The sequence below is a fragment of the Diadema setosum genome, chromosome 18 (assembly GCF_964275005.1).
Source record: "Diadema setosum chromosome 18, eeDiaSeto1, whole genome shotgun sequence".
Lineage (NCBI taxonomy): Eukaryota > Metazoa > Echinodermata > Echinoidea > Diadematoida > Diadematidae > Diadema > Diadema setosum.
Genome location: NC_092702.1, coordinates 27,910,201 through 27,926,181, shown reverse-complemented (window position 1 = coordinate 27,926,181; position 15,981 = coordinate 27,910,201). Strand labels below are relative to the sequence as shown.

Here is a 15,981-nt window from a genome sequence, read left to right as displayed (position 1 = left end):
TACTGTCCCAAATGTCTGGCCAAAGCATTAAGGTGAGTCAAAAGTAGAAAACTTGTAAATTATGTAACACATTTCCATGGATAACTGAGGCCTACTCAGTAAGTGCGTGTGTGTGAACATGAGTGTGCCTCTGTGGGTGTGAGAGCAACTGTGTGTGAGTTTATATTTGTGTGTTTGCAGATGCTAACAGAGGCAAGTGGAGTGGTTCATGAAAGACTCCTACTATGATGTGTTTTAATTAGTCCGGAGAGCTCATTGGTAGTGCAGTAAACGTCTTGAGTGATGCAATATGCATGCCACAAATGAAGCTTCGCTGATAGAAAGAGTGTGTGTGTGCGACAGAGAGAGAGAGAGAGGATTCTCTCACAACAGCCAAATGCAATAAATACAAATGATTTATGGGCCTAGGATCCATAAACAGGGAACTACTTTGGCCTACGTGTGGGTGAGATTAATCGCTTTTATTGATGTCCATGCATTGATGCAGTCCATTCCAAGTAGTGGCATTTGTACATGCGGGGATAGGAACCCCCATGTCTTCATTCAGCACTTAGCGACCTATGACCGCATGCTGCTCACAATGGGAAAGAAATTACTGGGGTGAAGACAAAAATGAAACAGCTAGAAAGAAACAAACAACAAAACAAAACAAAAACACTGTGATGTTTCAAAATGTGCTGTGTAACAGGATGATAAGGTGATCATGCTTCTTATCCAATACAGAGCTGAGCTGTTATAACAGGGTGGGAGGGGGATTGATTTCATGCAATAAGGTAACTGTTGCCATGTTTTTCATCAATGGCAACAATGACATTCTTGCATAGATTTGGTGAAAAGGGAGATCCATGAGCGATATACCCGTATATGCTGTCAAAATGAAACAAAATAACACAAATCATGCTACTAACATACCTTACAATTATCTTTACTGCATATGATGCACACACTTCCCAATCAATTCATGATCGGAATATATAAAGCAAAAACATGAGTGGTAAGTCATGATCTTTTTGTTGTGCTGCTTGCTAAAAATGCCCTTTGTCATATTGCAACCTTACAAATGCAACCAATATCAGTATTACCAGTTGAAGTATATACTGTGTCAATCTAAAAAGAATACAATATAGAGAAAACTCGAGACTTTTCTCCAGTAGACACCAGGCAGAACATGCTACATACACATTCACTTGACCCAGTAGGCCCAGTGAAAGCAGTTTTTCTGACATCCACTGGGATCTGTCCGCAGTTTGGTTTGTGGTCAAGCAGCCATGGAGAGAGCCAGAATTGAGATATACAAAGTTTGCTCTCCTTGTGGGATTTGTTATTTCCTCCCCTGACAAATAACTCCCTCTCCATGGGAGGATGCAATTTTCGTGTGGTTTTTGGCAATTCCCATTACAGGGGCTAATGAAAATTCTGAACTAACTCTGACCGAGCGTCCCACAATCCTCTCAAGTTTCCCCCCACATCCCTTGGGTGCACGTCTCTCTTTAACACTCCTGGCAACTCCCAACGGTTGCTGGGGACTGGCGTGACCTCTCGGCCACTCGATTTTGCTCACAGACTGCAATCGATAGCTATCGATTTTACACTTTCCTCTGTTTGCGTTGGAAGTGTATACTTGAGAAGGCACGAAGGGTACGGCAAGAGAGGCAAGAGAAAAAGATGATTTTTCTTATTACTCCACCCTTCCAAAGTATCTGTCAACTATAACAACTATAGATGAAAAAGTGTTGAAATTGAGTTATGAAAAGCTAATTTGTAGCGACTGCAAGATTCTAATTTTGCGCATGGTTCGCTCTCTTTACTCAACAATATTTTTGTGAACCTTCAAATTTGGTAAAGAAAGATACCATTGTTCCCCCGGGATGTAAAAATAAGTGAATTTAAAGACACTACCTTTCTCAAGTGGGTGGTAAATTTGATTTTTCCCCCTTCCAATTTGATATAAATTGTACCAAAATAGTTCTTCAAAAGTGTTCATGTAGCAAGTACAAAAACAAGGAACTGTACAATTTAAGAAAAGTCATAACCAGTTAGCATCATCAAAAATTTCACATCCATTCATTAAGATAATAGATTCAAGTCAAAGCCTTCATTTATCATAATCAAAACTAAAAATATCCTCTCATTAGCAGCAATACTGTGAAAATGCTCACGGGAGTCTCTTTTTTTAATAATTCATTTTCCTAAGAAAATGCAGTAAGTATGGGAGAACAAAAAAAAAAAGAAGAAACCTGAACAACAATACTTGTAATCTTTTGCTAGGATTATAAAGCTGTCACTCTGTGACATATTTATAGTAGGCTCTCTTGACTCTCCCTCTCTTTTCAAGAACAAACCACTCTCCATAAGTGATCACCATCCAAAATGTTTACATATCAGATAAGAGGTGTATGACTGCCAGTGAAAGCTCCCTCTCAAATATATCTGTCTCCGTTCTCTCCTTCAATATATATATTTCTTATAAACACACAGATTCAAACATAAACACACACATACATACATACAGACACATGTACACATACGTACAAACACACAAATATACACATCTTTCTGCCTAGATTTGTGCACCAGTGGATGGCATACAACTGGGATGACCCTTTACAATTCATCCCGAAGACACTCCAGTCACATAAACATCTTCATTCAATTTCATTAGTGCCGACTGATAACAGACCATCAAAGCCATCCCCCAAAAGACACATTCCATGTGCTAGCATGCAGGTGCATGATATATCAGTATCTGTCACGAGAGATCTTCTCACAGTCCCTGATCTCTAGCAATCTGCTTCCTGTTCCTGCTCTGAATTTATGATTTTGTTGGGGTTTTTTTTGTGTGTGTGTGTGTATTAATATCTGACTTCACTGTTTTATCAAGTCATTAATTTTTACAGACTGAATGACGGGGCAACACCTGCACTATACAGGGATACATATTTCAGCAAGATTCAAGAAAAAAACAACAACAACAAATGAATCATCACTAGATCTACAAATAAAAAAAAAATCATGAAAATGGTGAATGATCACATATATTTCATGAAATAAAATGACGTACATCAATCATTCATACAGAATTCACTTCATGTGTAAACACCACAACTCATGTATATGTTTCTAAGCGGTAACAAATACCAATACTTAAATCTACAGTATTAAACAGAACACTGAAGAAACCTTACCTTGCAGACATTAGTAAATGCTGTTATCTTTATGAGTATGGCAGAACCTTCTTTTTCCTCTTTTTTTTTCACTTGAATTTGTGATAACCAACAACTGAAATAAGTACAAATTTTTCAGAGGAATGAGAGATATAAGACACCTATTTTCAGATTATGAATACACAATGTTGTGCATGCACAATGTGTTTTTTACTGATGCAGCAATGGGGGGGGGGGGGGGGAAGAACAAATTTGGATGGGATTTCGGCATATCATTATTCGGGAACACCAGCTCTGACTACACAAGGCCTTTGCGGGTACTTGCAGTGCACTGTAAAGATGCAAGTTTCACACCGCCTCGCCAGACACGATGTATCTCCATGTGGTAAGCTTGTTATTTGCCTTTAACGAAGGAAACAAGCTCATGTCACGTCAGCACGAATATCCTCCTGCATACAAATCAATTTCATTACAAGGCGGCAGACAAGAAACAGGGATCTGAATTCTTACAAGACTGCCACAAATAAAAATAGACAAATAGCAATGTCATGTACAAAGGAGACAGAGGCAGCTGCAATAATGGACAAAACTGTGGCAGAATATTTGAACATATAATTTGGCTACTTACATCAGACTTTCTCTTTTTTTTTCTTGGACACCCAATGACCGTCTCTTTAATTTGGCAAATACATTTTGACATGGCTGTCAAATTTATCCTGTCATTAAATGATGTAGCAGAAACACGCAAACCAATATCACTGTAGGAAATTCAATTGGTCTCCTAAAAATCATAATGTGAGTCTTTCTTACTGGTACTGTAAAAGAGAGAGTTTATTTTCTATCTCACTGCAGAAATAGCACCATTTTACTGACTAGTCTTAACAATCCAATTTTCTCAAAACAAAATGAAATAAGGAAAACAAAGACAACAAACTGTCTAAATTCTCCTAAATATACAGTATCTCAAACCCAGTGAAATATGTTAACACCAATCAGTGAAATGAAGTAAGGAAAATTGAACGATCAAGTTGAAAGTTATGAATGTTTACATTTTTTATCAAATCCATGTGTTGTCATTGCTGGATGGGAAAACTACTACATATGTGATGTCACAGTGCTACAATGATATAAGGCCAAAAAAAAAAAGAAGAAGAAGAAGAAGAGAAAAGAAGATATATATTTTTTTTCCGGATATATATTACAAGCTCCCTTTCTTTGTTATTTACAAAATGATCAGGATAATATCATTCCCCCTGCATTTTAAAGGAGGCAAGTCAAGAGCTCAGTGTTTATGGTAGAAAAGGATTCTCTTTAGATATCATTATATACACTTTTTTTTCTTTTACATTGTTCCACTAATGTTAAATCACATACTGTTGTACACTTCTTATTCAGTGATGACAGCACATTGATTTAAACAAATCTTAACAAAATCATAACTTTTGAATGGATTATGTGATGTTCCTCAAACTTTACTAATATGTTCTATTAGTATTTCTCTACTCTGATTAATCCACATTATTGTTTGGGGTGAATTCCTCTTTAAAGTTATGACCTAAAAAGTATTGTTGACATGCTTCAGAAAGAACCACCAAGGAAGGACAGAGGAAGGACGGAAGGACGGACGGACAGACAGATGGACACCCTGAAAACACGTTGCCTCCAGCAACACTTTGCGGGGGAGGCAGAAAGTATCAAAAAAATGGTAGTGTACAGTGACTACACAAGGATACACACATATCTTTGTTTCAACCATACAAAGATTTTATCCTCATCGTCATCCATGTACAGAATACCATCGCACATTTATGAACTTTTTTTTTTCTTCTTTTTATCCTGTATTCTACACTTTGGCCTATCTTCTTTCTGTTCCACTCTGTTTCATAAGGAGTGGTGATATGTCACTGCTCAAGCGTGGAGAGTCAGAGGAGGTACGCTGATGGAGAATATTTCACTTCCCGATTCCACAACCGGCATCTATGACGACACAAGTACGTACGTAACAGTCTCGCTCTCATCTGGGAGTTATTTTTGATAATCTCATTCAGGAGGGCCTGGCTCATTCAGTCAGTTCAAATCAATGACTGCATTCAAACCTCTAGCATGGGAGCCTGATGACATGTTTGTGGACTTAAATGCCTCCTCATCATTCATGTCTCGCTCAGATGTACAGTTGGTTTTGGCACTCAATCATTTAAAAAGTTGGGGGTGGAATTTATCCTCAAACCCTATTTCTTGGCATGACAGAAAAAAAAAATCATCTTGTTTCGCAGTTGAATGTTATGGATACCTGCAAGGTGTATGTTCGTTGTATATGATGTATTGCACTTAAGATAATGTATTATATATTGATTTGTATGTGATACATTTCTGTTCCATGAAATGGTCTCAGATGTCTTTAATGACTTAAATAAATATAACCCAGTAAAGCTAGTGTCACTTGCTCATCACATCATACAAGTGTTGTCTTTTGTAAGTGTGGAAAATATTACAAGATTTTAAAAGACCTTAGAATAATTTTGAAAGATCTTTAGGTAGAAATAAAAAGGCAGTTATTCAACGTCTCTGATGCTCACAAAATTAAAGGGGTCACAAGGAGAACATTTGTAATCAAAAGCAGAATTTATTAACATCACTACGAAACTGGAATCTTTAATAACTTTTAGCCATTTGTAGGAAAATAATGATTCCATGACCATTAAAAAGACCAGTATCCACTTTTGGTTTGTACATTTAATATTGGCATGTAACCAAAGCTTTAAGACAAGTATGGGTAAGCCTTTTTGCAATTGAAATAAAAGTTAGAAACTAAATGACATTGACACAAAGTTGTCATCTGGGTGGCTCCTAATTGGCCTGTTGTACATGTATATAACGTAGATAGCACAATGTCACTGCTTGGACAAGTGGCACTTGGAATAAGGTGTACAATGAACCTTTTTCTCCTCTGACATCTATTCACAGCGAAGCCTTCACTATCGCAGCGATGATTCTTCTAGCTCTAAGTCAGAACGTGTCCTCAGACTGCAAGTAGGACTCATCAAACATGGTGTAGGTGAGCCAAGGCAGTGGCCGGCTAAGTGGGGAGGCTGTTTGGCTCGTTGGTCCCTAAAGGAGCAATCCCCTCTCCCCACCCTCCCCGTTTGCCTCCAGATGGAGGTACTCACTTCGTGCAAATAAATACTCTGGATGTGTGTCAAGTGATCTGCATGTAGTTAGCCCGCTCCCGTATGACGGAGACGGACTCCCAGTGCTGGGGATGGACGCTCACATATCAAGAACAGTCTTGCCGCCCATTTTCCTATTCATGGAATCTGTCAATCCCCGAGGTGCAGGTTCGCTGCATGTTCTTCTGCATGCTGCCTGCACTTGCGAGGACTCTACCGGGAGGTGCATCGTGAAAATCAGATTCATGAGTTCCATTGCTAATTGTCACGGTAACCCCGCGCCCGAGGATCGGGACGGACTGGGAATGTCATTTACTTCTCTTGGCCGTGGCAAACAAACTGCATCATGCGTCAACGTGGCCGCCCCATGATACCAAATGCAATTATGCTACTAGCATTACCTTCCTCACTCCACACTGTGCTAGCATGCACTTCTTGTTTATGAGGTGGAGACGCATATTCATTTTGCTGGGGCTTGTCCTAAGCAAGCAAGACCAACTGATCTATGAGAATATGATTCAAAACACTTCCTGAAGTTTTCGTTATCATTATCATTTAAGTGTGAACTCTGCGAGGCTCACAAATATGCAATGCAGATAGCATAAACAATGGCAAAATTATTTGGCTATGGCTTGATGCAGCCTTGCTTGCCAAGCATTGACCAACCTGCCATGTGTAGCCTCAACACATGCCATCATCCATGAGACAGCCCTCTATTCATCTGCTATGGCAATTCTACCACTGTTTGGATTGGCTTTGGTCTAGGTGTGAAATGATGGGATTTTATATCACTAATCCTCAACACAAATGAGACAATAGATGTGGCTCCTATTTGAGGTCTAAATGTAGAAAATGTGCAAAATTCATTGTCTCACTTTGTTAGAAAGTAACAAAGAGGTCCAACGTCTTGCCTCTTACTGTTGAGTTTTTATAGATAATCGACTATCATGCATCAATAAGGAACGCACGTAAATTATTTCAGTGCATGGAGGTATTAAAAGGGATATCACAGAATACTGAGTTCTTGATTTCTTCAGTTTTCTCATGAAATGGAAAACAGAATAGTTTTACTGACAGTATATCTCAAGGTTTTTGGGTATGTACAGTCTATAAGTATACTTACTCGTGCTACAGAATCCTTTAGAACTTGTGAAAACAAGACAATTATCTAAACAGCATGAGGCATGAACAGTCATAATGTCACAAATGTACACACAAGTTGTTATGTACATGTATCAAGGCTGTATGCATGGTTGTTTTAATGTGTATGTACACAGGGTGACCAGAATAATGGAGAACATTCTATATGATATAGATATTGTAGTACATACAGGCTGACCAGATCAGTGGAGAATTTTCTACGTGGTATAAAATGTAGCTATAGTACATGTATGCATGTCGCAGGAAATACATTATAGCTCACTCAATCTAGAATGATTTAACCCATTCCAGAATATTCTAGGAAGTGCTTACATATTTGACTGAGTGAGGCACTGTCCCTGTAGCCCAATGTGATTGGTAGTTAATTTTGGCAATGATGTTATGCACATAGTTAGGCAGTGAGTCATCCAGGATTCCTGGAATTTGGACTTGCTAGTATGTTCAGGTATGTGGCCCCAGGTTGGAGAAAATTACAGAATGTACTAGAAAGGGGTGAATGGATAGTATTATATAAGCTGGAGAAATTCTGCAGTAGGCAGAGTACCTAACACCACTGCTCTGAGAGTTACGTCACTTCTGGCTCTGAAGCGACTTGTTATAGTCGGTCCTGTGTTACCTGCTGACCTGCTATACAAACTGTGTTTGTGGAGATAAGGCCTGGGAGACATTTTGCCTGCAGAGAATTAATACGCCTACATTGGAGATAGACTCCATATTTTAGTGTCAATGGACATTGTTACGGCAAAGCTGTGACGGGCTGGATTCCTTGCTGGACATTACAAAGTGAATCATCATTCAACATATCAACTGGACGTTGGATTCTGCACCTTTGGCTGTGAACATTATACCGTGGACATATATCGCGGATTTTACCCCGGATTTATACTGTGGATTAACGCAACCTGTGCCTCTGGAGTTACGTCATTCATCGGCACGTCAAGGATTATTCATTTGTGCACCGAACATCGCATTTGGACCTTTTCAATTAAAGGATTACCTGATATCAGATACGTGTAAGTGATTCCACTACTGATTTATAATTGTTTTATTGATCATTATTGTACTGATGTGAAAACCGATTACGAGTCTGTACCCACAATATCACTATTCATAAACCGCCTGAACATTAGTTGATTGTTTCTTTTGTGCGATCATTCTCAGAGTGATTTTGGTCGTAACAATAAAATAAAGACAGAGCTTCTATCCTGACATTCAGACTATAGGTTCTACATGTATGTCACGGGGAAAGACCCACGCTGCAGAAATTTCCCTTCCAAAATCACTGTGCGGATGCTCAGGGGTCTTCTCACAGGATCTCCACGAAACCTGTGGGGTTTCCATGAGTTTGTAATTGATAGCCCTTAATAGCTGTACTCATCAAATGTGCACATTCATGAACTCTGTTGTCAAATAGTACGACACTTCTGCATGGCAGAAGGGCCCTAGCATGAAATTTCATCCCAAAATATGACTTTTGATTGTGATATAATTCAACAAGAGTTTTGAAAGCCCTTTTATGTAATGCTATCATCATTTCTGTCTTTTTTTGTGTGTGTAATTTTTTCATCGTGCAAGCCTTAGGGCCCTTCTGCCGGGCAGGGGATGAATTGTTCTGGCAGCTTGGGAAGAGTCGCCTACTAGTGCGGACAGTGAGTTGTAAAAAGGATAAGATCTCTCCCGACTGTCCCCGAGACTCGGAGTTGGAGGCAGTCTGTCCATTTGCTGTCACATGATACAGAATTCTTCCTTCGATCTTGCGACATTGCCCTGGGGATATGCACGCATGTAAGAAACGCTAAATGGACAAAACTGGTCAACAGGAAACGACGTCCGAATGTCTTAGCCCCATCCTGAGTTTGGCATGAATCTGACACTCCCAGGATCAGTTACACCTCATTATTCTAGAGCTGTCCAAAATGAAAAGATCTGAGCTGGATATGAAAGAAGAAATATTAGAATCATTATGATACATGAACATTTTTCACCCATTGTATTTGTCTTGATTTGTATGTAGCACACCTACTACGATACCAGTTTCATAAAAGTTTGCCATTCTTTTTAAATGTTAAAATCAAAGTGATGATAATCTCAGCATGGATATATTCTCTCTTCTAAGAAATACAATTGATGAATCTTTATATCATAACTTAGCACAAGTCTGCATCTTTTTATAGCATGGCTATTATTCATGATGTGATGTTTTCAATTTGAGTGCTGACTCAGGGTTCGAAATTGGCGATGGTCCGCTGGCCATTGGCCACCCAAAATCACGACGGACTAGCTAAAAATCATAAAATTCTGAAGTTACTAGTCCGTCTGGCTAGCCAAAATATTTCTTCAGTGTTAAAATTGATTCTAAGTAGTCCGCCTGGCTAGTTTAAAAAAAAGTTAAGTGCGACCCCTGTGACTACTATTTTTTTTAGCATAGTAAAGAAGCACTTGACTTGACATCATTCAGGAGGCAAAGGGGATGATAATACCCTTACCACATGTCAGCCACATGTTGAAGAAATGAATGCTTTTCATGAAAAATAATTTTGAAGATCATGTTTAGTGTTTCTCATGCATAATACTGAATACATGGGGGTTTTACTTTTATGACTTTGGAAATAACTTGTGCAATAAACAACATCCTGAATCACTGACTCCCAAAATAGATGCACATATACCTGATTCATCTACACCAACTGTCTGATACATTCATCCTACCCCAGAATGCAGCATCTTATTTACTTCTTTGAGTTATTTTGTGATTATGTATACTTGTACATATGCAGACTGCCAATTTTTCAACCTAAAATATGTTTTTACCTTCAGAACATATCATGTTTTCCTAAGCATCAGTATGGCTTTCATACAGTCTGTGGATGTGTTGGTGGCCCTATGCCACACTGTGACACTAGTATAATGCTTGTAGGTATTGATCACATGTCATGGCAGACCTATTCTCAATTTTGCCAGAAAGATTCTCAGAAAACATGCCCACTGTAACTCAACACTATCACCTGCCTGCATCTCAGAGAGAGGGAGACTAGCCACTGTTTGTCCCACAAACAAAAGCTCCTCCTCCCCACGGTGCAGAAACATGCGTGGTCTCCCACAGAAACCAACCTGTCCTGCGATCTGGGGTATATAATGCATACCGGTACGTGAGGCAGGGTGACAGTACTCTCCGGAAGAAGGCCACATGTACGCTGTCTTTACTTCTCTGCAGGATGCGCATATACAAATACATCATTATTCACTACATCAGACAGTTGTCCCTATTTGCCTCAAATGGAAAAGTAAGGACATACTTGTAGTAGCACTTATTACCCCGTTTCCATGAAGATTACCAACATTTTATTTGGTCTTGTCTTTCTCCTGTTTTGTTAAAATTACAATACTATCAAGAACAACAAACATGAAATGATAACTGCCTGTGAATTTTGCAAAATGCACCACTTTGGTCATATATTCTATTTTAAATTGCTCCTGATTATTGACAACTGGAGTCACAAACTATTGCACATTATAGAATAATGTCAAAAACGAAAAGTGTACAGATTTCAACATAAGCACTGACCTAGCAAGTAGTCTTATTAGGCAGTAGAAAAGCATAAATGCATGGTATATTCGGTGACTCGCTAATCACAAAAACTGAACAAATACTTGAAAAAAGGCTGAAAAAATATGCGCGCCAACCCAACTGCACTGTCTGTCTGAATAGACGGACAAAAATATGCAGAGGAAGAGCTCGGCACTGCGCGGGCACATGTAACCTGAGCACAACATTGAGTGTTGCTTAGTATGGCATCATTCCAGAGAGAATGTCTGCTTGCATTCCCAAGTACGAGGAAATGCAGCAGACATGATCTTCCCTCAGTCCTTCAGGGACTGTGTTTGGGTAAACAAAAAACCTGTCAACTTCAGCCCTGTATAGAGATGTACGAAATTAACATTGCTCTGTCTCTCTACTCTCCCACTTTCTTTCTCTATCTATGTCTGTCTTGTGTTCCCCCCTCTCTCTCTCTATCTATCTATCTATCTATCTATCTATCTCTCCCTCTTGCACTTGCTCCTTTGTGAATCAAACAGGGCACGCATGCAGAGCACTCAAATGGGCCTGCTCCAAAAGTCCTGCGAAAATCGATTCAAGTTATTGATGGTGGGCAGAAACTTGCCTAGATATGTAGGCCTCTGTATTCCATGCACACACACACAAACACACACACACACACACACACACACATGCACACAAACATATGCATTTCTGTAACAATGCATAAAAATGTCTCTACATTGTAGGCCGATTCACTTTCTTTTCACAAATGATTTATGTCAACGTCATATATAGCAGGCCTGCTAACTATAGACACCTGCCCATTGACATGCAAAACTAATATTCTACTCACCAAGTAATATACATAATGTATGTAAAATGAGTCACTATCATGACTATCATCTTAAAAACAGGCCTAGAAATTGACAAATAAAAACTAAATGACCTTTCCAAGATACCATACCAACTTGAAAGCACTGAGCAAGCTATTTTCCAAAAGATATGCAGAACCCTGTAAATATGATTTAATCATTAATGTTTTCAATGAAAAGCTGATGGGTTGTAATGCTCCCATGAGGCAGACGGTATACATCAGCCCACTTCACATCTACTGCTGATGTGAGAATGTTGAAAGGGCATTGTGCGACCTTTTCACTGGTCTGATTGGATTAGCCCCTCTTTCCTGATGGAATCAGACCAGTCAAACAATTCATCAATTCAGGAATAGAAATTTCAGTTCCATGATGGTCCAAACATGTCTACACACGAGCACATTGTGACCATACTGCATCCCAAAATGAGTAACCTCTTTACCAGGTGGAAACAAGACACAAACAAACACACAGATGAATTGATATTGGGCTTTCCCATAAATGCCACACTGATGAAAAATGCTACTAAAGTTTTATCAAATAAATGTATTCAATGGAGCAATGGCATATTCATTGTATCAACAACTTACCTTACATTATTTGCACTGATTATTTCTTCCTGCCCTGTTTTCATCCGTTATGAAGTTTCCTGCAGTTTTTCCCCCAATTTGTTCTGCATCAATAAGATGCTTGTCAGATGTTCTCTGTAGTATATTACGTGCAGTGTACTCCCGCCTTGGGACTGGCGGTTTCGTTACAAGAAAAATTTTATTAGAACTGAACAGCATAGTGTATAAGGATATAGAGATGACAATTTTGAGAGGTGAATTTTGATTTTGGTGTTGCAAGAATTTTGAAATAAGTGCGTGTAGGCCCTCCTGTTATTTGAATGATTTTTACTTGTTTTCTTTGTTTGAATGCCAGTTGAAAACACATTCCCTCTCTTGTTTACGGGCAAAGTAAATATTCAAGTCAATTCAATTATCAGTCTGGGTCAAAAAGTCAGAACACCGAGGGCCCCTGCATTAACAGTGATAGGATTTTTTTCCCATGATGCATCTCAATGATAGTCAATGAAATCCACTTAGAAATGAGAACGACAGAGTTGTCTTAAAACCCATACCCTCAACTCATATATTAGATGGAAACCTGGTACATCAAGTTCCCCAAATCTGCACTAGAGTGTCTGCAGTTGTGGCCTAAATTCTTGTTTATTTGTGTCTTGCTGGCCAGAAGAATTACTTTGATCGAAAGATTAAGAGTTTATTCTATCAATATCTGTTCTTTTTCTGCATCAAAACTATGTGTATTTGTGTCTTAATTTACCTTTCCAAACATGGCAGTATGCCTGTTATGCTATTACACTTGTATGAAAATGTACAGAGCAATCAAGAGTTCACTAGATTTTGACTCTTGCTGACATTCACTCAATCCATGTGTATATTTGGGTTTCATTCCCCTTTAATCTATCATATATACAAGCATTCATGATATATACATGTACATGTAGTTGTCATTGAAGCAGCTGGATCAATAGCAGGTGGCTATTGTAGAGGTGCGTGCGCTGCAGATGGAGAAGTTTTCTTGATATTCAAAAAAAGAAGGAAAAATAGTGAAAAAAAGCAACTCTCACTGATACTCCAGGCTCAGTACATGACTCACCTGTCATGGTAAATATGCCGACAGCCACACCGATATTCCTCCCCGCCACCATGACATCTTCAGTGTCACTGCTCCCCTTGCCCTTCCTGGCGGCCCATAGGCCTACACCCAGGATCAGCAGATAGAAGATCACTATGGCGACGACCCCTCCCCAGTGGACCGCCATCTTGGAAATGTATGAAGTCTCCCTGGACGTGGAAAGATGCTGCCTTCTACCTCCTTGTTGTCTTGAGTGGTGGAGTAAATGCTGGTGATGTCAGTCTGTGGGCAAGAAGGCCAATACAGATTGCCAGTGGTCAAAATTTGCACATGAAGTTGATCAAAATGCACTAAAACATAACTGGCACAAAAAAAAAAAAAAATGACACTGGACATGTCTGTTGAGGAAATACAGTGTGATGGTCTGGATATTTTTCTTGGGTAGTAGCAATGCTTTGCGAAGCTTTAGGTGCTTTTCAATTTAAAGGGATGGTACAGTATTGGTGGAGATGAGAACTGGGCTTTTAACTTTTTGCGAGATACCAAGAAAACACTTATGATATAGTACAGAACATACCATTTGAAGAGAAATTCAAAGTTTATATGATGAAAATCAGGTTTGGAATGTCTGAAACATTCAAAAACAAAGTAAAACAAAGCAATCATAATAAAGTGTGGGTCCCACACTTTATCAGAATTGATCTTTTTTTTGATATCTCATCCATTTCAAAATCAATTTTCATCAAATAAACGTTGAATTCAAAATTACGTGCTTTTTCATATTTCATAAGAGGTTTCTCATTATCTCACCAAAAAATGTTAGAAACCTGAAATTAGGTCTCAACCAAAACTATACGATTCCTTTAACACACATACAAAAACTTTCAAACTTTATGAAACTATACAGTGCCATCATGGAGGTACCTGAAGGCTCATTACCACAGTAACCACAGGATCAAAGGCTATAAGTCTCTTCCATAGAATTGGGCTAGAAGGCTAGTTTTAATGCTTGGATAGACATTTTGAATAGTTTAAAGAATTATCCAATTATCACTGCATCCGACTAATACCTCTGAAGCATCTACAGAAAAATTCATATGTAGGACTTCCTGTGAATTCCAGGAAAACTGTATTTCATGACCTGAATCATGGCATGGACATAAAATTTCTTTTTGTGTTTTAATAATATGTGACCCGCGACAACGGTTTCAGGCAAAAGTCGCAAGAGCAAATTCCCTCCTAGGCGCGGTACAAAGATTTTGACCATTGCTTTTGTCGATATAGGTTTTTTGCAGAAATAGAATCTTTGATATGTTCTCTACATCTACACTTAAATTTTATAGCATAAGACTAAGTTTTTCCTATCGAAAATGGAATTTTAAGCACCCTATGTTGGATCGCACTCGTCAGTTTCGAGCTTCTTTCGAACGCCGCGCCAATATCCCCGGTGTTGCTACGGCGCAGGGTCTCACATGTGATTGGCTGGTGCGTCGCATACATTTACATAATTCGGCTTTCGGAGACACCAGTTGCAGCGTTTGTGGAATGCTTTGTCCACGCGTGCACGATTACATGCTCCATTGTTCTTGCTACAGTGGTTTATACGCTCACTCTGTAGTGCGTGCTCTTCGTTTGGCTTTCTATCCAAACTATTCTACCACAATGTTCGACAACGGAAGTGAAACAAAAATCATGTAGCATGACATAATCGTGTAAAAAGAAAACTCAATATTCTCAAATTTGTCTACTTGTACATGTAGTAAAAATTATGACAGCAGACTGACTCAATGGAAGGTAGATGAGAGGAAAGGAGCGGTCACATGTGACCAATTATATTCAAATACTACACGTCAAGATCGAACCAAACTAACAAGTTGCGTGTTTGTTTGTTTGTTTGTTTGTTTGTTTGTTTTAATTTAATTAGCACAACCGAACAAAGCAACATATGCATGTCTTGTAAAAGCAAAACAAACAGGAAGCATGAGCCTTGCCAGCACTAGCAATGTTCTGCCTTCAAAAGGGTCGCCAATGATAAAGACAAATCAACCACAATGAAAACGCGATTTGTAAATGTGTGGATTCGCCACCGCAGCTCCTGTTACATGCACACTGTCATGGCGTGTGGATGCCATTGCATAATGCGTGCATCATACACATGTACATGTGCACCATACGTGCAATTATGGTATTCGCCATCTTGAAAGACGTACTTGTAAACAAACCCAAGAGAAACGCATTGTTTTTCGGCTCCATACGCTGAGCTCCGAGGAAGGTGCCCGGGAAATTTGACTCTCTCAGTGAGCCAATCAGAAGGCGATGTGGTTGCTAGAGGCGGAGCTTAACATCGATTGGCACCATTGTACGGATGGGTGATTCTCCCCTCGCATCGCCGCTCGGACATTGTCTTTGAGACAGAGGTGAATCTTCAAAGCCTG

The 15,981-nt window shown here is 39.2% G+C and overlaps 1 protein-coding gene across 1 annotated transcript in view; it reads right to left on the bottom strand.

Moving 5' to 3' along the window:
* Positions 1-13,767, bottom strand: part of LOC140241760 (high-affinity choline transporter 1-like) — a 59,993-nt gene extending 46,226 nt beyond the window's left edge. Inside the window, exon 1 of the mRNA XM_072321510.1 lies at positions 13,568-13,767. Within this exon, the coding sequence (XP_072177611.1) occupies positions 13,568-13,733 (166 nt within the window). The 5' untranslated portion in view covers positions 13,734-13,767. The remainder of the gene's footprint in view (positions 1-13,567) is intronic.
* Positions 13,768-15,981: the final 2,214 nt, after the last annotated feature.